We start from the raw sequence: 21,455 nt of genomic DNA, 5'->3' as shown, positions 1-21,455 counted from the left end.
TCAACAGACAAACGGGACTTCCCAAACACAACAGTAGAATTGCTGAACTCACGCGTGGGGGCTAATGATCTCTGCTATCATCTATAATAAGGGTACAAAATCCAAGAAAATAACTTGAGGTAGCAACAACAAACTATGACTGTTTAAATCTGTTAACAAATAGTTAAAGCTGACAGTGCAATAACCAGCATGCACAGTGATTTCCTGGATAAAGTACACAGTATATAAAGATCCACATATATTTGGACTCTGACACAAGTTTTGTTCTATGAACTGTTCACCAAAACATGTTAAAGATACAGTTATATAATTAATATGGACTTAAAGTGCAGACTCTCAGTTGTATCCAAATTGGAGGAATGGTTTAGGAATTAAAGCTCTTCAACATGTAGTCGCCTCTTTTTTCAAGCAACCAAAAGTAATTGGACAGTTGACTCAAAAGCTATTTCATTGGCTGCAAAGGCTTTTCCCTAGTTAATCCTTCATCGTTTAAGCAGGTGAAAGGTCTGGGAGTTGATTCCAGGTGTGGCATTTGCATTTAGAAGCAGTTGCTGTGAACCCAGGACATGTGGTTGAAGGAGATCTCAATGAAAATATAACAGAGTATCATTAGGCTGGAAAAAAAGATGAAATCCATCGGAAAGGTGGTTGAAACGTTAGGAGTGGCCAAATCATTAGTTTGGTACATTCTGAGAAAAAAAAGAGCACATTGGTGACCTTGGGAAGTCTAAAAGGCCTGGACGTCTACTCAAGACAACAGTAGAGGATGATCTCAGGATCCTTTCTATGTGAAGAAAAACTGTGAGACTATGCGAGAGTAAATACAGAGGGTTCACCACAAGGTGCAAACTATTCATCAGCCTCAGAAGTAGAAAGGCCAGATTAGACTTTGTAAAAAAAAAAAATAACTCCAGAAGACACCAGCCCAGAATGATGGGGAGAAGAAAGTATGCAGAAGGTTTGGAACAGCTAATAGTCGAAAGCACACCACATCTTCTATAAAACATGGTGGAGGCAGTATGATGCAGGGCTTCTAACGGCACTGGGTCACTTGTATTTATTGATGATGTGACAGAAGCAACTGGATGAATTCTGAAGCGTACAGGGATATATTCTATTCACTTAAATTCGGTCAAATGCAGCAAAGTTTATTGGGAGATGCTTCACAGCACCAATGGACAATGCAAAAGCAACCAAGGCGGGTTTTTTAAGGCTAAGAAGATCCCAACTTGGTCGAGCATGACTTTCACTTACTTGAGACAAAACTGAAGACAGAAAGAGCCACAAAGGAGCAACAACTGAAGACAGCTGCAGTAAAGGCCTGGCAACGAATCACAAAGGAGGAAACCCAGCGTTTGGTGATGACCACGGGTTCCAGACTTCAGACAGTCATTGGCTGCAAATGATTCTCAAAGCCCAAATCGTAAAGATTGTGTCACTGTCCAAATATTTCTGAGCCTAACTGTATGTGGTCTTGGTTTGTTGTGGGAGACAAGCCTCCGAAGAGGACAGGGACCCTGTGCTAAGCTAAAAACAAAAACCACCCAGCTGGCTCTCCCGTCTGCCCTGCTCTACAAAGTCACTTGCCAAAAGCTTCAGCCGCCTTTCTGCTTACTGTTTTATTCATGGACTACTGGTCCTTTAACATGACTAACAAGAGGTACGATCATAGAAAGTACTAAAGAAATATACTGTACACTCTCAGGGCCACTCTTGGACTATACTGGGGGTAGATTACTCTACACTGGCTTGCTATGTGGTACACCATGTGGTACCAAGTGGTATTAGTAAGTGACAGGGAGTGCAGGTGGGTTCTGGATGGATTAAAATGTTAACTTCAGTTGATATTGCTGAAAAAACGATAGATTGAGATATTGCGATAGATGTTATTTCCTCACATTACTGTGGCAATTTGAGTTACTTTTAGATTGTGTTAGAGTATTTTTAAACAGTCTTACTAACTGACCCATTCAATTTGTGTTAGTTAAAATACTGGAAACTTTATCACAGAAAGATATTAACAGCTCTGAGCAAAGACTGTCACTCAGCACCACGTGCATTTCCAGGAAATGATCTAAAATTATTCCACTCAGACAATTTGTTCACACACGAGAGGCAATAAAAGCTCTTTCTCTCAACTTTAGGTCCATGCTCATTAATGATTAATTGTTACTCATAAACCTCATATAGCTTTAAATTTGTTACAAGCCTTATCTCCTAAGAAAAATCCAGCAAACAATGACAGTCGTCTCCTAAATCACGTTAAGTACTATGCAAATATAAAAACAGTCATCTGCGACAGATAAAAGAGGACAGGAATAATAATTCAAGCTGGAGGGTGGCTGTTAATGCTAACAAGCTGAATCTGGGTCCGGAGGGTCAGCTGGAGCAGTGGCTGGGGCCTGCAACCCATAGTGGGGCTCTACTAGCAGTTCCCTCCCTTGCTGTTCGTTCGTTGGGAGAATCCAGAGAGGGAAAAGGTCCATTGCAGGCATATCAAGAGAACTGAGTGACCTAAAAATGCATCTGTGCCTATACAAGAAAGCCACAAAGGCAGACACCATATCTGGTTTCAATCTGCGTGGCCTCTACATACAGATGCGTTGTAACTAAAATAAAAGACCTGAGAACACCGTTTTTCAATGATTACGCTTGTGTAACAAGTGATTGAAATGTAGGAAATGTAGGGCCTTTTAAATGTGGAAAGGGAAAACAGGAACCAACAACAACCTGTTGCCTGCAAAACCAGGTTATGTTCTGTACAACCAATATCATTTAAGTGCAATAAGTGGTTGGTATTATATAACCATTAATATAAAAACACTTAAAGCTGTCATGCGACTTAGTTACTGTTAAAACTGTTGATTGTTCTAGGCTGGAGTTCCCCTTTAACATCACTTTTGCAGAGTGAGGCCATGAAATGGTGACATGCACTTTTGAGTATGACGCTTCACGGCCCATTGGCGTTTGCTAATAAATGCTAACGGATGCCAATTTCTCCGACACGGAAACAGCAGCGTGAGAATTTTCCAAATGCCCTCCACAATGACTTTGATTACTTTTGCACAGACTCCAGAATCCATGATGTTTCATAAATAATTAAACTATGAGGCACCCTGTAAAGTCTCAACGTTCAGTCTTTTCATTATTGATGTGATTCACATGTCCGGCCCAAATAAAACACTACCACTGCTGAAGGCTGAGAAAAGTAGGCTCCATCAGCTGATTGTAAAAAAGCGCTGGTGTCTTTCGGGCCTGTGAAGGCCCCGTCTTGGGCTTTTCCTCTTGCCAGTAAATGGAGAGACGGACAGTGTGCCCGGTGTTATCAATGAAGCCAGCCTCTTGGCTCTCCAAAAAGTGCAGCTTGGAAGGCGTCCACAGCAGGGCATTAGGCCTGGAGGTTTGTGTCGTTTGTAATTTATAACACTGAGGGAAATGGGCAAGAGGACAATATAGAGAGAAGAGGGAGAGAGGGAATGTGGGAGGAGGGGGATGGGACTTGCTGCACAAGCAAGTGGCTCTGCTTCCCTGAGTGTGCTGCACTGAGCCTGGTTACTAGGCTGACCAAGCTGCAGAGCTTTCTGTCCCTCTCTGAGGCACAGCCTGAAAGGCCCTTATTTTTCTTTTTGCTCAAGTCACAGTCAGACATCTACTAACTAAAGATATAGCTGTGCATATATATATTTATGTATGCACATATATATACATACATATACACACACACACATAGAAACAGTCAAGGAATGTAATGTAACTACAGTACTATAGTGGGTATATTTACTCAAGTACTTCAGGACAGTTTCGAGGTAGCTAAGTATTCCTCCTACCACTATTCCTCTATTGCAGTTCTGTCTACTACATGTATCTGATCATCTTTAGTGGCTTGTTACTTTAAAACTGCAGATATTTACATAGATTAGCTGAAATTAGAAATCCCTTCACATAAAATCCATCCGTAACTCTTCTGATAAGTCACTGCAAACAAACAGCAGCTTTAAATACACTGCCATTATGAAGCGATTAGTTAACGGGTTAATAGTAATCTCAATGCAAATAATTAGACGCATTACACTCAATCTCATTACGTATGAATGACTCAATAATCATATAATATATAATAGCATGTTAGTCTCAGTGTTATCTAGCTTGATCTTTAATACTTACTAGTATATCAGTCTAATTATACTTTCATTTCAGCAACATTATCAAAGCAAGTTCATTTAAGTACCTGCAATATGTATGTTAGTGAAAATACACACACACACATACTAACTGTAACCCTAACCCTAACTTACTGTGAGGGGAAAAGGATGCATGATTAGAAAGGTAAAAAAAAAATTACAGCCGTTCCATGTTTAAGACGTTTTGTGGCAGTTAGTCACAGCATTACTGCACTTCAGAGACTCAAAGAGATGCCAGTCCATCATGGCTTCCAGTATCACGCAATGCTTCATTACGGCACGCTTGCCTCTGGAGCCCAATAAAGTCACCAGTATGACAGACTGCTACAGCGAGAGCACAATCCTCGCAGCAGATCTGACGCTTGGAGCGCGCTTCACAAATTGGCACATTTCAGCCGCTGCTAATCAGACATAATGATGGCAGCATAATATTTCTCCTTCTCCTAATCACCCCACAGCGACAGTAATCGCAGCAATTTCCCTTCATTTCATAAGAATGACATAATGCACAACACCCAGATTACCCTGATGATATCGCAAAGTCAAAACAAACATTTCCGCTCACCACAGACGAAATGAATGACTTTTAAAGGGGACTGTAATAGAGATCTTTTCATAAAATAGGAAAAGTATAATGACGGCAGTCTAAAGTTCCGACTTCTTAAAGGGATGAGTTGAATCATTAAATGATTAAAAACTGAAGAAGATTTGTGATCACAGTCTGCAGGTTTTTAACACCCATTCTTTCCTCTTTATAAGCTGTTGGGAATCTCCTCAGACCATTCAATCAACTCTGTCAGCATCAATGAGCGTCTCTCAAAGACACACTACAGTATGTAGTATGCGAGCGGTCAAAACTAAAATATGTTTTTATCTCCCACTCAAGTAACTCACACTCAAACTCAGGTCAATAGTTAGTTGTTAGAAACGAAGCACCAACCTCTTCATGCACAAGCGCACATTTCTATGCCTCCTGTTATGGTAATAGATCCATGTCAGTTAGAAAATCTCAACAATCTGTTAACAAAAACCCAAAAACACACACACACACACACACACACACACACACACACACACAGGACCAGTGTGGTCGCTGTTTTGGGAAACAGCTTATTAAAAGCAACGTGGGGGTGGCTGCATACTGGATTGCATAATGACAAATTTTCCTCAGTAGTGCGCGGCTGCAGATCCTAGGCAACATGCGCCGCAAGCCGACTCAGTTCCTTAACTACCTGCACAAAACAGCGTTAGCCAAGCCATATAAAAATTTAAGCTGTGAAAAAGCAGTGCAACACTCACCTCTTTGGTACAATGACGTAGTGATAAAGATACGTTCATAAAAGCCCGTTGTCACTCCACTATAAGCAGCCCATTGATTCATCAGGACTGCATAGGAATAAATCTACTGTGCGGAGACGACGAGGTCAGATCCAGAGGTTTATATCAAAAAGTCTTCCAGAAAAGACGCCTCCTCTTCAAAGTTTGGCTTCATAAGACGTCATGTTCAAGGCAACAGGGACTTCGTTGTGATTCTGTTTTCTGTCGCACCTTTTGCCGCCTGCACACTGGTTTGCCAAGTGGAAGAGTTTAAGGGCTAAAGCATTTTCTAGCCAAATATAGCAAGCCGGCAGTGACACAATTGTTGGTTAGGTGAACAACAAAAGCAGGAGTTGTAGGGCAGTGCTGCGTAATGCCGCTAGCCTACGCGACTACGGACTGGACAGCACACGAGACTTTAGTTTAGGTTTTTCTTTTTTTTTTTATTAGAAAAAAAAAAGTGTTTAGGTAAAGCACTGCAGCAGGTCGCACCGGGGTTCGTGGTTAACTCACAGAAAGTGAATGTAAAGAAAAGTCATAATGCCAGATCAGACAGGCTTTGGGAATGCTCCGCGTCTAGATTCACACTCCTCAACTGTTAGTACTAATCGGGTCTTAAAAACCTACTCCATGTTGCACCAGAATCTGAAGAATGTAGGCCAATTCAAAAGCCACCCAACAACAAACTCAAGAGTTCAGTCCTGTCAATATCTAAATCGCCAGGAGTCAACCCGTTCATTCTTTGGTTTAGATTTTACGTTGCAGACAAGGAGTACACTGAATCGACATGTTCAATAGCCGTACAGGGTCGCCTGTATGTTCCAGACCAACTGACTATTTATTATGCCTTGAAGTAATCTTATATCTCCTTAATGAAGGTTTTAACAACCCAAACAAATACTTAACCTTAATTATGAAAATCAACTTGTGATTTAATAAGCATTTAATAATCATTAGGAAGTCCATCAGAGGAATCGTGACATCATCTTAATTTTAAAAAATCAAGTACAAAAGTATGCAAACCAGTCGTTGATGGTCACAACGATATGTCTACCCATTCATTCACACAATACATGAATACATGATGTCAGTTAATGTTAAGTATTTGGGAGGAGGTGCTCCCTTGCCCTGATTTGCCCTTCAGGTGTGGATAAAGGCCATGGCTAGAGAGCTGCAGGAGAGGCGCCACTCTTTTCCTGTTAAGTCTGCCATTTACAACAACAACTGTTTGTGATGTGGAAGGAGCTGCTCCCACTGAAAAGTGTCACCTGACTTGGCACCTCTTCAGAGCGCATTAGCATCTCTGAGCTCAGTGTTTTGGTTTTATTGCTCATCACTCTTGCTTAGTTGCCCAGCAGATGGTTTGTTTGTAGTGTATAAATCAACCACTACACGCTGAGCCATAACACCAGACACACAAATATCATTCTCAACAAGTAGACTCCCCAACATGTGTGTGTTGTATCTCAGCTCATGTCCCATGTGTAGATGTGTCTTATCTTTCTGTCATTCTGATCAGCCAGTTGCTCAAACGTCATATGAAGACTGGTATCGGCTTCTTCATTTAGATTGCTGATAACAATGGGTTAACTGAAGAGATGTTCAACCCAGGTGGACAAGTTGTGGTAAATAGTTGTCACGGTAAGGATTGATATTTCTAACCACAGCTTAGATAGAAGGATGGGCTATGTGATATATAAATTCAAGATTTATTAAATTATCAAAAAGTTACTCAAGATGAGGATGAGCAGTGGTGATCTTTTGAAAAGGTCACTTTTTTGCTGTGTCTTCTGCAACACCAGGCCTCTAAACCCAAGGCTTGAAAGGCTGGAGCTAGTACGAGAGAAAATAAGTTCCTGAAATGTTCACTTTGATGGATGACCAATGGTACATCCAGTACATTTCTACAAATCTATGGTGAGCTGGAGAAACAGTTGGCAGTGAGTGATCCACGGCTTTCAGTAAATGGGCTGAAGCATGTACAGCCGCTTGAGTGGACCTTTGAATCGAGTCAATGGACGGACAGAGAAAAAGTTACCAAACAACGGGGGTTGCTACAACAGCAGTTTAGGGCGTCGATCTTAAACCGTTACCGAAAATGCTGGACTTAGTTCATATGAAAACTCAAAGACTTTACATAGGTCTCAAGAGGCAGGACAGGTGTTAGGACAAATAGTAAATTAATTTGTTAGCATGTTAGCTTACAATGTTGGCCTCTTGCTACTTGTGAGAAGAAAATGACATTCCAAACAAGAGAACTTCTTCTACTAATGCCAAGTGCAGCAAGACGCAGACAACCTTAAATGCAAAGTAATAAGTTGTGATAAAGTGAGCTGCTGGCAGAAGAGGTCTTGCTGAGTTCAAAGGAGTGTCCCTCATCAGGAAACATTAAGTGTTCTTACCAACATGATGCCATTTAATCCCAGCACTTGTTGCAGTGTTAGCACCAAGGGTTACCAGGCAAACAGTCCCGACGTGCCCGCTAGACATGCGCAACGATACGGTCCACACAAACACCCCAGAGAGAATAAAACCATTTAAAGTAAAGCACAAAACTGGCTGTCAGTAACTCAGCAAAGTCGAAAGAGAAAAAAAATGAGTTTCGCTCTAAGAAAAACTACTGAGGAAAGAGACCGTGAAGGCTGCAGAATCTGAATTAAGCATAGATTGGCCTATATTGCAGCGATCGGGGAACTAGTTCAAGACGTGCCAAGCCTCATACAGATCCCTCTACACCGGAGACTTCACTCTTTAACCGTGAAGAATATAGACCCAGGGCTACGAAACAGACAGAAGACAACATGAGGATATTCGACAGATGAGTGGAGGAACACAGTCAGAAATGGGTGCATAGTGGCTTGTAGAAATAGTAAACATTTTAGTAAACATATGAAAGGCTGTTTTTATTACTGGCAGGCAACGGAGTAACTAAATCAATGCACATACATAATTTACAAGTTAGCGATAAGACAAAGTGAGGCAGTATGTCTGTTGGACAAGTGACCTGCCTTCCTCAGAGGCAGAAAGCACGGTGCGTTTCAAACGAATACCTGTGCATAACCTGATTTACAGTAGGTCCCTTCCTCCTTTCACAAGGCTGGTAAAACTGCATGTGAGCCAGTGAATAACTTTCACTTTCAGGAATATCACACGCAACTCGGAGTCAGGAGGGCAGCTAAATTCTTGTTTTTTGACTAAGCCACTTGGTTTGCTCCCAAATGTCACACACTGGCCCACTCATTAGCCGGTAAACCTGCAGCTTGACGAGCAGCCCCTGGATGACAGTAATTGTTGCGGTCACAGACAGAGAGCAATTAATGAAGAGGTCAGAAGTTTCCGGGAAGATGTCTGCCTGCATTAAAAAGCTTCAGTCTGAGTGTGACCTTTGACCTAGGGCATGGGTTGAACTGGGTACAAACCAGCAAAACCGAGCTGGTTTCTTTTCTGTCTTTATTAACTTTTGATTTCTGAGTAAGCTGTAAGCCTTGATGAATGACAGAATGGGTCCTGGAGTAAATTATGTAATATTGTAAAGTTTAAATTCAAGCAAAACAACTGCTCCGTCACATTCTCTAATGCGAGTTTTGGGTTTTTCTTTTTTTTTTTTTTGTAACAGACTCCAGACGACTATGCAGCTCCACAAGCGGCATCAAATTAATTAACAATGACTTACAATACAAAGCACTTTGAACTGAGTGTGCGCTGTGAACAGAGCCAGATTGACGGGAAACTTTGACCCCGCAGCCCTCCCTACAACAGTTGCTTATGACTTCCATGAGAGGCTGAAGGCGAATTCCCTCTGGTGTACGGCCAGGAACGCTCAGCACAGCAACCGCACGCCACAGTTAAATGTGCGTGATGAAATATGCCGACGATACCAAGGACATACCAAAGAAGTGTGTTCTCTGCCGGTGGGAGGATAAAAAGAGGTATACAAAACTAATCCAAATGAACCCAGATCATCTGAAATGATTAAAGCCACCTGTAAACATGTGCAAGATAATACTACAGATAAACTTTCCTTTGACTGGATTACGCACACATTTCCAACAAGGCTGATGTGTGGATTTCCATACAATTATTCCAAGGTTGCTTTGGTTAACTTCATTTAGACACACAGCGCGTTAGCCAGAAACTCCACATAAAAAATACAGCTGACGAACATCAGTTAGCTAGTTAGCTGGCAAGTGTTCGGAAAAGCGCTGACCGAAAAACCGTGTTATCATTGTCACTGTGAACATGCTGAATAAATCTGCCGCAAAAGACATGCAATGAAAAGTCGGGACAGAGTACGGCCGACATACAAATATACAAACTAAAAATAGCCAAAAAGCTAAATTCAACAAGTGTGCAGCTATTTACACAGTTGCATTTCCCCCAGTGTTTTGTAATCTTCATGTTGAAAGTGTTTGAAAAAGCAGATGTTTGGAAAGCGTCACTGCCGCTCCTCCAGCATGTTATGTGCAGATGTTGTACCAGAGCGGCCACACAGAAGGTGTGCTCGCCGCAACTGTCAGGTAAACCTGCTTTGGCTAAACTGAAACGTGCAGGCAACTCGAAGGTAATGCCACTACAAAGAGCTGGCTGATGTCTGGACACAAATGGAAAAAAATAACTGGTTTAGCAATTTAAGCATTTCTATAATATGTATATGATATAATATAATAGTACATTATCACTTTATACTGATACTGTATAATACTGTATATATTTAATAACCTTCACTATAACACGCATATGCATGTATGTATGCATATGTATATATAATGGAGACAGGTATGTGTATATGTAGGCGCATGTTAATAGGTATATATGTGTGTATTTATGTGAAAATGTACACACACACATATAAATATATATATAACTGTCAATACTGCATGGATCTATAGATTAGTATTAGTATAATGATATGATATGATATGATATGATATGATATGATATGATATGATATGATATGATATGATATGATATGCAATATGAAAAGTTTTTAACAGAACAAATTCCTTATTCACATCTGCAGAACATTTAGCTAAATATGCATATGAATTACAGCTGAGCAGCAATTAGCGCAGAGTCCCTGACAGCCATCACGTCACTCATATACAACGTTACTACCAGTAGGCATCGGCAGATACATTGACGTAATTTGTTTTTTAAAAATCGATATTAGCATTGGCTAATGGAGCCCTGGATACACGGACCAGGCATCCACACCGATTGGCTGGACAGATTAAAGTTTACAGTTTAAAGTTTCAGTTAGAGTTGGCTAGCAAGACTGCTGATACAGGAGGGAGGAAAATGCCAGCAAGCAGTATCTTCTGTATCTATCACAAGTCGTATCACCGTTGCAATGTTCCATGATGTTATAGAAGATATAGGCCATATTGTGAGGTCCAATTTGGAAGATGAAGAGGGAATGTGATAGCAGTTGACAGTTCATGCTGACGGTTAGTTTGATTAAAATTAAAATGGATTTTAATGTGGTTATTTCATTACAACGTGCATCTAAAGAAAAACAATGGTCACTTCTTGTGAAAACAGATGATATGACGTGGTGCAGATGTGCAGTAGTGGACTCTAACTGATCACTGATCCTGCATCAGAGCAGCAAAGTTTGCTTCCACAAGTGGAGTTCTGTGTCACTGACTTATAGCTGCAAATAATGATTATCGGTAAATCTGTCAATTATTCTCTCATTTAACTGGTTAATCTCATCAAAACACCTGCAGATTAATTATTCTGCGATTTCTTGATAGAGTGACCAACGGTCCGAGCTCTGCTGGGGAATGCGTGGCTTTTGATGGACGTTCACCTTTAGCGTGTCCTCAAGTAAAGCATTCGCAGGTAAACACACAGGTACGCAAAAACGTTCAATCAGATGTTCCGTCAGCTTTTCAACCACAATAGGGATGTGCAATAAAAAAAAAAAAATGGGGAGATGAAGTGCTGTTTTCATATCTGGCAATATTCGTTTTCTAATAATATAACACTGGAAGGTGCACTTGTTCTGTTTACTCAGAAAACTGTTAGTCAGCTGTGATGAAAACAAACAAACACCCCTCAAATAGTATATTATGTAATGCTAATTTGGCATGGAGAGCTTCGCCTAGTTTCTGGTAATGGAGCTCAATGATTTGTTCAGTTTTTCTTTCCAATTAATCCTCTTATAGCAAAGTGAATATTCTAATGAGCATGCAATGCATCAACCCTGCCTGCCTTTGTTTCCTCCAACTTTTAAGCGGTGATAGATGCTGGTAGATGACAAGTGCGCCTGTCCCACATATCTGGACGTAAAGAAAGAAGAGGCCAGATCTGCCATATCCTCCAGGGATAACTTGGTCAGAGGCAACAACACAGAAGGAAGGGGCGGCTACGCCAAACATCAGATAAACCGAGGGTGAGGTAAATATCTTTCTCAAACGCCATGCGCATACGTACACAACACACACACAACACATGAGGGTGTTAGAGGCTGTTATTCATTATCCACACGACTGCATTCCAGGGCCGGACAAAGGGAGTTATCGCCACCATCACTGGGAGGCGAGCACACGAGGGGCAGAGAGGGATTTAAGCAGGTTCTCAAACAAGATGCCCCCACCTGATAACCTCAGCACTGCCGTTGCACCATTCCCACATGTCCTAACGCACTTACAAATCTGAGAGAGAGACATGAAAGGGAGGGGAAAGAGTGAATGAGAGGAGGGCAAGGTAAGTACGAGGAGGAGAGTGTGAACATTAACACTGAATGGAAGCGATGGAGAGAGATAAGGACGCCTCCTTCTCCTCTCAGCAGGAAGTGACTGGTGGGGCTGTGCACCTTACTACTGGCGTGACCGCTTCACTGCTCCGCGAGGCCAAAACAACTCCGACGTCATCCTCTTTTTTCCTTCACGGTGCTGAAATCTCGCAAAAGCCTTACACATTCCTCCTCCTCCTGCTACTACTACTGAATATCAGGTTTTATACAGGTTTGCACTCCCGCAACTTGACCTACAGATGCAAAGATCAAGGCGTTGCTCTTTCAACACTATTACACACCATGACACAGCCTCATCCCAGAGAGAGAGGGCTGACAGGTGAAAGACCAACCTAATAACAGGCACAGAGTAGAGTGTCAAGTCTAGATGGAAACATCTGGCATCATCTTTCTCACCTTTTTTAAACTCCTCCAGCATCGCATCCAGCTTGGTGTCATTGAACACAAAATGCAACGGGTGGCTGTAAAACTTTGTGATGGTTTTGAGCGGGGTGCAATCATCCGGGTCCACGAAGGCCAGGTCCTTGACGAAGAGCAGGTCCACTATGTTGGACCTCTCGCCCTCGAAGACGGGGATGCGCGTGTAGCCGCTCTTCATGATCTCGGACATGGTGTTGAAGTCCAGGGTGGCGTCCCCGGGGATCATGAAGCAATCTCTCAGCGGCGTCATCACGTCCTCCACGGTCTTAGTCCTGAGCTCCAGCGCGCCCTGGATGATGTTCAGCTCCTCCTTCACCAGGTCGTTGTAGGGGTCCGTGACGCGCAGCATCTCCAGGAGCTTCTCCCGGTTGTACACGGTCCCGATCTCCTGTCCGAGCAGGTAGTCCAGCAGCTTGCTCACCGGGTAGGACGCGGGGAAGGTGAGCAGCATGAAGAACTTGGTGAGGAATATGGTGTTGGCGCCGACGGCGAGGCCGTGTCTGGAGCAGATGGCCTGCGGCACGATCTCCCCGAAAATGACGATACCGATGGTGGACATGACCACCGCGATCAAGCCCGAACCCGCGATATCATCCAGCAGGATGGTCAGCGTGGTGTTCACCAGCACGTTCCCGAGCAGAAGCGAGCAAAGCAAGTAATTCCCTTGGCTCCTGACCGGCTCTATTTTTTTGGCGTAATTCTTCTCCCTTTCCGTGCCGCAGTTCTGGACGATCTGGAGCTCCATTGGGTCCAGAGCCATGAGCCCCAGGTTCAAGCCGCTGAACATGCCGGACAGGCAAAGCAACATGGAGATGAAGATGACCTGGAGCCAGAAAGGCAGCAGAAACTTTTTCTCCTCCACCACTATCACTTTGGTGTCATCCCCATCGTGGTAGATCCAGGTGTTCTCCGTCCACGGGTCGTGCATCCCGGCCACGGCCGGCGTCGAGGTGGCGATGCAAAGGTAATACGCTTTACTCCTCTCCGTCTTCCGCAGAGGTTTGACCTCGATTTCAACTATTCCGGACGTCTTTCTGTTCAGGATGATGTTGGGCAATATAATTATATCCGAAGTCCTAATACCGCAGGGATGCAAGCCGGACGAGTCCTCCTGGCTCTGGTTATCCCCCGAGGAGCTGTCAAGGCTCCCCACTGCCCGGCTCCGCTCGTGTTCCGTGAATGCAATTTTGGACCAGGTCTCGTTGTTGATGTTCTGCCCGTACACCCTCAATTTCACCCGAGACCGCTCACTCACCCGCAGGTAGCCCTTATCCATGAAGGAAATGTCGTCCGTGTCCTCCAGTCGGAGCCCTATGATGACGGTCTCCTCGGACCCTTCTTTGCCACTTGTCGGGGTGACACAACAGCCAGTGACAGTTAAGAAAATCATCGCCAGAGCTCGGACCCGGTTAAGTGACGCCATTTTTGCAGCGGTGGGTGGCTGGGATAACGGATCTGCCATATTGATAACCGCTGGCAACCAACCTCCTGAATGAAAAGGGCTTTTAAAAATCAGAGCCAGTCGGAGTCCGCCTTCATCTCCGCCCAGGGTTGCCGTGACTTGTGCATCGGGACCTGCTCGTTCCCACTACGTGTCCGACACTGATGCCTCGCGAGCGCAGGCTTACGGGCCAGCTCGTGCCTCCCCTGATGTCCCCGAGACAGGCGACGGTGGCGACCAATCGGCTGGCCCCGCTGGCTAGGGGGCGGGGCGTCTGCAGCCTCCTTCTCGAATCAAATTCCAAAACAAGTGCACCTCATGTTAAGAGACAGACGGAACTCTACTCGTGACTTCTTAAAACATCTAGCCTCCGACTGCAGAAGACGGCCACGGTTACATTAGCGGGGACATTTTTTTCCCCCCAGAGATAGTAACATACACACTACACAGTCAGAATGACTGTATTCAGATGGAACGTGGTCGCATTAACTGTGTAGAAGTAACAAGCAAGAATTTTGCACTTGAAAAATACATTTAAGTATGAATGCACCAGGCGTGCTTAATATTCATCATCACTGTCATTTGCTTAGCACATGTGCACTCCCTTGCCAGTTCATTAATGAAAACGACTGTATTCTTATGCAGCAGTCCTGCACCAAATCTTCCTTCATGACTGTTACATTGTTTAGTTGAACAGCATTAAAAGCGCTCATCCAGCTGTATGGTCATTTTGGAGGATGTAGTCTGTGGTGCTGTTAAACTGGATTGAATTAAACACTAAAGTGTTTCTGTTATTTGCCCGAGCCCGCTAATAGATAATAACAGATAATAAACGGGGTTGTCATAATAACAGAAACACATTACAATTGTGTTAAGCATGCATAAGGAAAACAGCTGAATCAGCAGTTATATGAGCCATTTTAAACAGATTGTGGATACAGTAACCTCCATGAAGCGTAACCAACAAACAGGCAAGTGAGTGTATGTGCAGATGACTGTATTCTCTTACTCTCTTCTTATTCTATAGTTTGCGTCAGCCTGAACTTATCCTACAGCGGCTAAATAAGGGTACGTCTTATCTTATCTTAGGAATAACATGCGATACATTATACACTATACATACATAGTAATAAATACCACATGTTAAGTTATCTTGAGAGGTATTGAGTTGAAGACTGAGATCTCTGTTTATTTGCATTGCATAACATTGTATAAATACCCCATTAAACCTTTATTCCCTTCTAAGACAATAAAGAACTACCTACTTGAGATTTTTTTTTAAATCAGAGCCTTAATTTTGGAAAATAATTCTCAGATTGAAGAACTGTAACAATCATAATAATAATAATAATATCAATATGCATGTTTATGTTTCTGATTGCCTTATTGATTTATCTGATCACTCATATTATTGCAGTTTAAGTGCTGCTCCTCACTTTTTACTTTATTGCAAATTCACATATACTTCTTACTGTGAAAAACTGCAATATATAGAGAGAGATATAGACTAGGTTATCACCCTCAAACCTATATACAAAGCTTTACCTTGTATATTCTGTCCACACCATCTGTATGCCTCTCACTGTTTGTTTTTATCATTGCCTTACATACTTGTACTTCACTTCACTACGTTGAGAAGTAACATGTAGCCAGAGTCAAATTCCTTGTATGCGTGGTGCATACATGGCTGAATAAAGCTCATTCTGATTTATGTTGAAATCCTCGTCCTGCAGTAAAATCCCACCAGAAGAAAAATACGATCTTGCAATCTGTTTACTGCATTTTTGTTTTTCTGGCTTGGAAACGCTACATGAAGTAATGGTGCAAACAACACACAATTTCAAATGTGCAAAAACAAACATACGACATTTACACAGATTGAAATGATTTATTTATCGCCTTAGAAGCAATAACTGACATAATGAAACAGATGTTAATCAGAACACTGCTGACACTGATGTCCACCCTGCGGATATATTGCCTGAATGAATCAGTTCAATTATTGTCACATATTGAGTACTGTGAATGACAGATTTTTTTGTGAATGTGAATGATATACTGTATATCTCATCTCATCTCATCTTCCATACCACTTAATCCTCACTAGGGTTGCGGGGGTTGCTGGAGTCTATCCCAGCTGGCATCGGGCGAGAGGCGGGGTACACCCTGGACAGGTCTCCAGCCTATCACAGGGCTAACACATAGACAAACAACCATTCGCATTCGCATTCACACCCTAGGGTCAAATTTTAGTCACCAATCAGCCTAACGAGCATGTCTTTGGAGGTGGGAGGAAACCAGAGAAAACCCATGCGGACACAGGGAGAACATGCAAACTCCACCCAGAAAGGCCCGAGCTGGACTCCTTTTCGACCTTCTCGCTGGGAGGCATCAGCGCTAACCACCGAGCCACTGTGCCACCCTATATGCGTATATATGCCATTTAATTTCTGCGGTTGGGGATGAGTGGGATAATTAAGCTGTATAGGAAGAAGTTAAGTAATTTGCAGTTTCCAGTAATGGATATTTGGATATTTCCTTAATACAAAGTTGTCACTATATGTATGCAATTATTTTTTGAAATGACGTATAGGCATGTGAAATTAAAAAAAACTATCTCACACGTGCATGAGTAAAATTAACAATGACAACATTAACAAGACACAATTACCCTGCATAAGGCATCATTAAATCAAGCCTGTTGATGTGCTGCTATCATGTGGACACAGTAGGATGCTGGGCCTTCACTGCCAAACATCATTTGCAGCAGGCAGTAGACTGTGTACTGCAGCACCCCCCTGTGGTCGAACGCTGGCCTTGCATGTCCGACTGAAGAGCCAGCTTGAAAGGATCCACAGCGTCTTCCTGTGTAAATAGTTCAACAAGGCAGACCACATTAGTAGGTTAGAACAAGACTTTTAAGAGTCTTAGTCATCTAGCTGATGGTACATAAAAAATAAATAAATAATAAAAAAAAAAAAACAAGCAACAAAGGCAACTGAACTCATTGGGTTTTCCTGAAGAACCTACAGCTTCTTCTGTTCTAAACTAGAACTGAAAGTAGGACACAACCCAAATTAATTCAAACAACATCCTCTAATTGTGCATACGTCACTATCTGGTTGTTAACAGCCGTGAGATCCAAGTGTACTGCACCACACCCAGATGTTCCCAATAAAAACCTAAACTAGTCATTTAGGACTAAGTTCATGTTACACACACACAGTTACATTTAAGTGTTTTTTGACAGAATTATGTATTTTAATGTGAGATATTATAAATGTAGAAATGTTTGAAAAGTAAATTATGCTACATATTCTATATGATAGTAGTTAAGGCTTTAAGTTAAGGCTGTAAGTGTACACTGATTATTCATTGCATCACCATTTTGCAGTAGCTGTGCATTCATGGGCACAACCAAAGGCTTTTTATTATCATTATCACCAAAGAGCGGCATTGATTAGAGCGATGTATCTCAGACCTGATTTCACTTTAGAAGGGCAGCCTAAAGGGTAGACCATGGGGCAGGTTTGGATTAAGTATCACAATGTCTAATTCACCTAGAAATTCTGACAATCGCTCAACAGCAGAATAAAAGTGTCATCAGTGATTAACGGGCCAGGGTATTCTTTGTGTAGTGGTGTTACTAGATGAGTTCACAGAATGGCCATGAATGCTGATAAGATGGCATTCTCTTAACAGAGAAGAGAACATTCCTTCCTGTTCAAGGTTCCCCAGCACGACTCCACAGTGTGGTTATGACTCCAAGACAGCTGCTTGACCTTGTGCGTGTGGATGTGTGTGTATGTACGTTTGAGTTGGTATGCGAGTGTGAGGATGTGCAGCATGGGTCCTAGTGCACACGTGTGTGTGTGTGTTTGTGTGCACAGTTTGACAGAGGGGCTCTCTGGGTGTGTCACACACTTTCTAATTGACACCAGGAACACACCGACCTCTAGTGCTCAAAGACAAATCTGACAAAGACATTTGCATTTGTGAAAGTTGAACTTGACACTGACCTCAGATTTGACTCCACAGGGCTCACAGGAGCCCTCCGGTGGCTGGACGGTAAAATCCTCTGCAAATCTCGAATGTGTCAGGATGCTGGCAACCTCTCCATCCACCTTCACCACCTGATTGGCCTGTGAAATACACCCACAGCTGATATGGTTTACATACTGAGCATGAGCAGAAGAAGTTGTTCTACTACTGCAGGATGTACAGACCTTGAAGGTGTACTGCCAGTCAAACTGGAAGCTGTCTTCGACTCCTGTAATGGTCCCGTTATATATGACCTGACAGGCCTTGGCGTTGCCCTTTGGGATCTTGAACAAGCGGTACGTGGCAGAAACAAACTTAAAGTCACCTGTATTACCACAAAAAAAAAAAAAAAAAAATCTATTGAAATGTAATTGAATCAGTCACTACACAAAACAAATATTTTTAGGGGCTCCTTTATTGAATAAAAAACTGACCCTTAAGGTGCAACACAAATAGAAGCTATTGTTAACAGTAGCAGAACCTAGATCCTGTGTATAATTAGAGCCCTACAAGCTTATTAAAGCAAACCAAGTTTTGGATTCCAGGTAAGTCTTAACGAAAAATAAATGAGTGGCTCGCCACTCAAAGGATTGACATCCTCATTTTACTGAACAAAAAATACCATTAGAGTGATTTGTTACATATTAACCAGCAGAGCAGACCACTTTGAGCATTACTTCATAGTGTTCACAGCGTTTTATACAAGCACGGCTGTCAAAAATGCTAAAATTGTTTATTACAGAAGAGGCCTTTTGAATTTTCCTAGTAGGGGAAAGCACAATTGTATCAATTATTAAGCCTGCTCCTTTACCAGTTTAACGGGACATTTAATGGAGTAATACCCCAGTGCTTCCTCCATTGTAATACGTGGGAAAGAAATGATTATTTTTTTGATCAGTATAAAGAAAATAAGGGAGCCCACAAGATGCAATACGTAAGTGACAGTAGAAAACAGTGCCAAACCCAGAATGTCCTGTAGTTCTTTGTTGTCAACAGTGACCACGTTGGCTGTAACCAGCCGTGGGGGGCTGAAGCCCACTTCCTCAGCCAACTGCAGCAGATCCTTCCACCAGAGCGCTCCGCCAATACACTCACCTGCCGAGATAAACCTCAGTCATTTAACCACTCCTACTCTGGCAGGTGTTTGGGATTTTATGGCAGCAGGATATTAATTTGACGCACCCCATAGCACTTTATGGTTTTTTATTTCCTCTGTTAGTCTTCCACTGCTGTAGATGTCACTGAAGTACAGCTCACCGCCGTCCTAAAGACGACAGTAGGATGGTGTGTACACGGTGAGCATCGATGCAAACTGCACTGACGAGTTCAGAATTCACCATGTAATAACTACACGAAGCTAAAAGTAGCGTACCTTAAGGACGCTGTAAGCATCAGCCAGTACCCGTCTCTTGTCTGGAGAGAGATTCACCACACAGTTGGAACTATTTGACAGAAGAAAATCAACAATACTTCTATAAATACAAAGCATGACAACTGGAGACAAAGAGGGACGAGAAAGACATCTTACATGATTATGTCAAATGAGTTCTTTTCGAGACCTGCCTCCAATAAGGCCTCGATGTAGCCCTGGACAAAACTGACATTTGGCTTCTTGTAGCCAAACTCTTTCATGTGGTAGTCTACGAAGTTCCTGGCCACTTCAAGCTACAAGTAAAAAAAATCAGAGTCTTAACTAGAAGAGCAAGTTTTCATTTAAAAGCCTGTAACAGTCTTCAACAGTGCAGCTACTTCAGGGCTAGGGCAACACTGTGATGGTGATGTACGTACAGTACCTGGGACTCGGTCATGTCGATGCCAGTGACATGGCCGTTCTCGCCCACCAGCTGACTCAGCATATAGCAGTCCCTCCCACTTCCACTGCCGAGATCCAGTATCCTACAGCCCTCCAAACACTCAGGCACAACCAGACCACAGCCATAGTACCTGTAGGAGACAGAAATGCATCAGGAGCTGTGCCTCATTCAGTGTCAGTACAAGAACAGAAAGTGCAAGCCCACTAACCTAGCAGTGACTTCGGGGTGCACTTTTTTCAAAGCCTGGTGAACAAAGGCAGGGATTGTTTGAGCTGGAGCCACACAGGCATTGGTCTTCAGTTCCGAAGTTTTCTTCAGCTTGGTATAGTAATTCTGCTTTCACAGAGGGGGAAAAAAAAAAAAAAAAAAACTGGCAATAGTAACTTCTAATCATAGCAAATTGGCAGTTAACGCAGTTAAGCAATCCAGACTGTTTAATTACACAAGGGCTTCACAAGGGCAGAAATACACACTTCAATACACGAATAAATAACAAATACTTAGAAAATGAATTTTATTTAATTAATTCATTTATTTGAACAAAATAGTTACGAAGAATGTTAGTGATAGAAACCTAATTCTGAGTCGTTTCATTGAAAGAAACAATTACTTCAGCTTCTTTCTGACCATTCCTACTTTACAGGCTAACCTGTGACTGTTCAGTCCGAAGTTACACCTCCAGTTACTACAGCTGCCCATTGACATATTTATGTATTTAATCGTCCTTGTATTTATTTATCATTTTAAGTCATCTTTGTGGCTCCATACATTCATCGTTAGCCGACAACCAGGCTACTGTTGACTCAAGTGCAACAGTGTTTGAACAGTGGTTTGAACATGTATAGTATTACAAGTGATTATTGTCACACGTTACCTTTACGTCCACGTGAATGGCGTTATCTCCTGCATGTACACTAAAAAACAGAAGATATTAGTCACATGTTAACTTCCTTTCTGTATGTTGCTATTAGCTGTCTGCCAGCCTAACAATGCTGTAGCCGTCACAGTTAATGACAAGTTGTACAGCGGGTTACCAGTTGTTGTAACTACAATGCGCAACGATTCTTCGGTTGTTCGTACCTTAGATCGGCCATCGTGACTTGCGGTTTTTACACAGTCCACAGTTCGAGGAGTAAAGTCTGAACAGTGTGCGCCATATAGTGCTCTATCGATAAAATGAACAAACTGCGCAGGTCACTTCCTGCTCTACAGCACCCCCTGTTGTTATATTGCAGACACTGATAAGTCACAACTTGTGACCGTTTGTAATCACTGAGCAGCACTTGTTATCTCACTGTCGTGGTTATCAGAGGGCGGGCTGTATTAGGCAGCTGTCCACAGATTTGATGTTAGAAGCAAGGAAATTCGACAATAGGAAGGATTTGAATTACTTGGGTCAAGTTATAATGACTGAGTCGTCTAGACTCAGTCATTTCCAAAACTGCAGCTCCTGTGGGGTTTTCCTGGTCTGCAGTCGTCAG

The 21,455-nt window shown here is 42.5% G+C and overlaps 2 protein-coding genes across 2 annotated transcripts in view; both read right to left on the bottom strand.

Moving 5' to 3' along the window:
• cnnm2b (cyclin and CBS domain divalent metal cation transport mediator 2b) overlaps positions 1-14,253 on the bottom strand; it is a 39,385-nt gene extending 25,132 nt beyond the window's left edge. Inside the window, exon 1 of the mRNA XM_047577690.1 lies at positions 12,655-14,253. Coding sequence (XP_047433646.1) covers positions 12,655-14,140 — 1,486 coding nt within the window. The 5' untranslated portion in view covers positions 14,141-14,253. The remainder of the gene's footprint in view (positions 1-12,654) is intronic.
• Positions 14,254-15,987: 1,734 nt separating this feature from the next.
• On the bottom strand, positions 15,988-21,201 carry as3mt (arsenite methyltransferase). Its single transcript, XM_047579578.1, has 11 exons — positions 21,055-21,201; positions 20,849-20,888; positions 20,183-20,307; positions 19,954-20,104; positions 19,689-19,825; positions 19,533-19,602; positions 19,343-19,424; positions 19,124-19,255; positions 18,346-18,485; positions 18,139-18,261; positions 15,988-16,984 (listed from the first exon to the last, which is right to left on the bottom strand). The coding sequence occupies exons 1-11, from the start codon at positions 21,066-21,068 to the stop codon at positions 16,877-16,879; spliced, it is 1,122 nt and encodes a 373-aa protein (XP_047435534.1). The 5' UTR covers positions 21,069-21,201; the 3' UTR covers positions 15,988-16,876.
• Positions 21,202-21,455: the final 254 nt, after the last annotated feature.

The sequence above is a fragment of the Mugil cephalus genome, chromosome 2 (genome assembly GCF_022458985.1).
Source record: "Mugil cephalus isolate CIBA_MC_2020 chromosome 2, CIBA_Mcephalus_1.1, whole genome shotgun sequence".
NCBI lineage: Eukaryota > Metazoa > Chordata > Actinopteri > Mugiliformes > Mugilidae > Mugil > Mugil cephalus.
The sequence above is the reverse complement of the archived record's forward strand: the minus strand, read 5'-3'. Positions and strand labels throughout refer to the sequence as shown.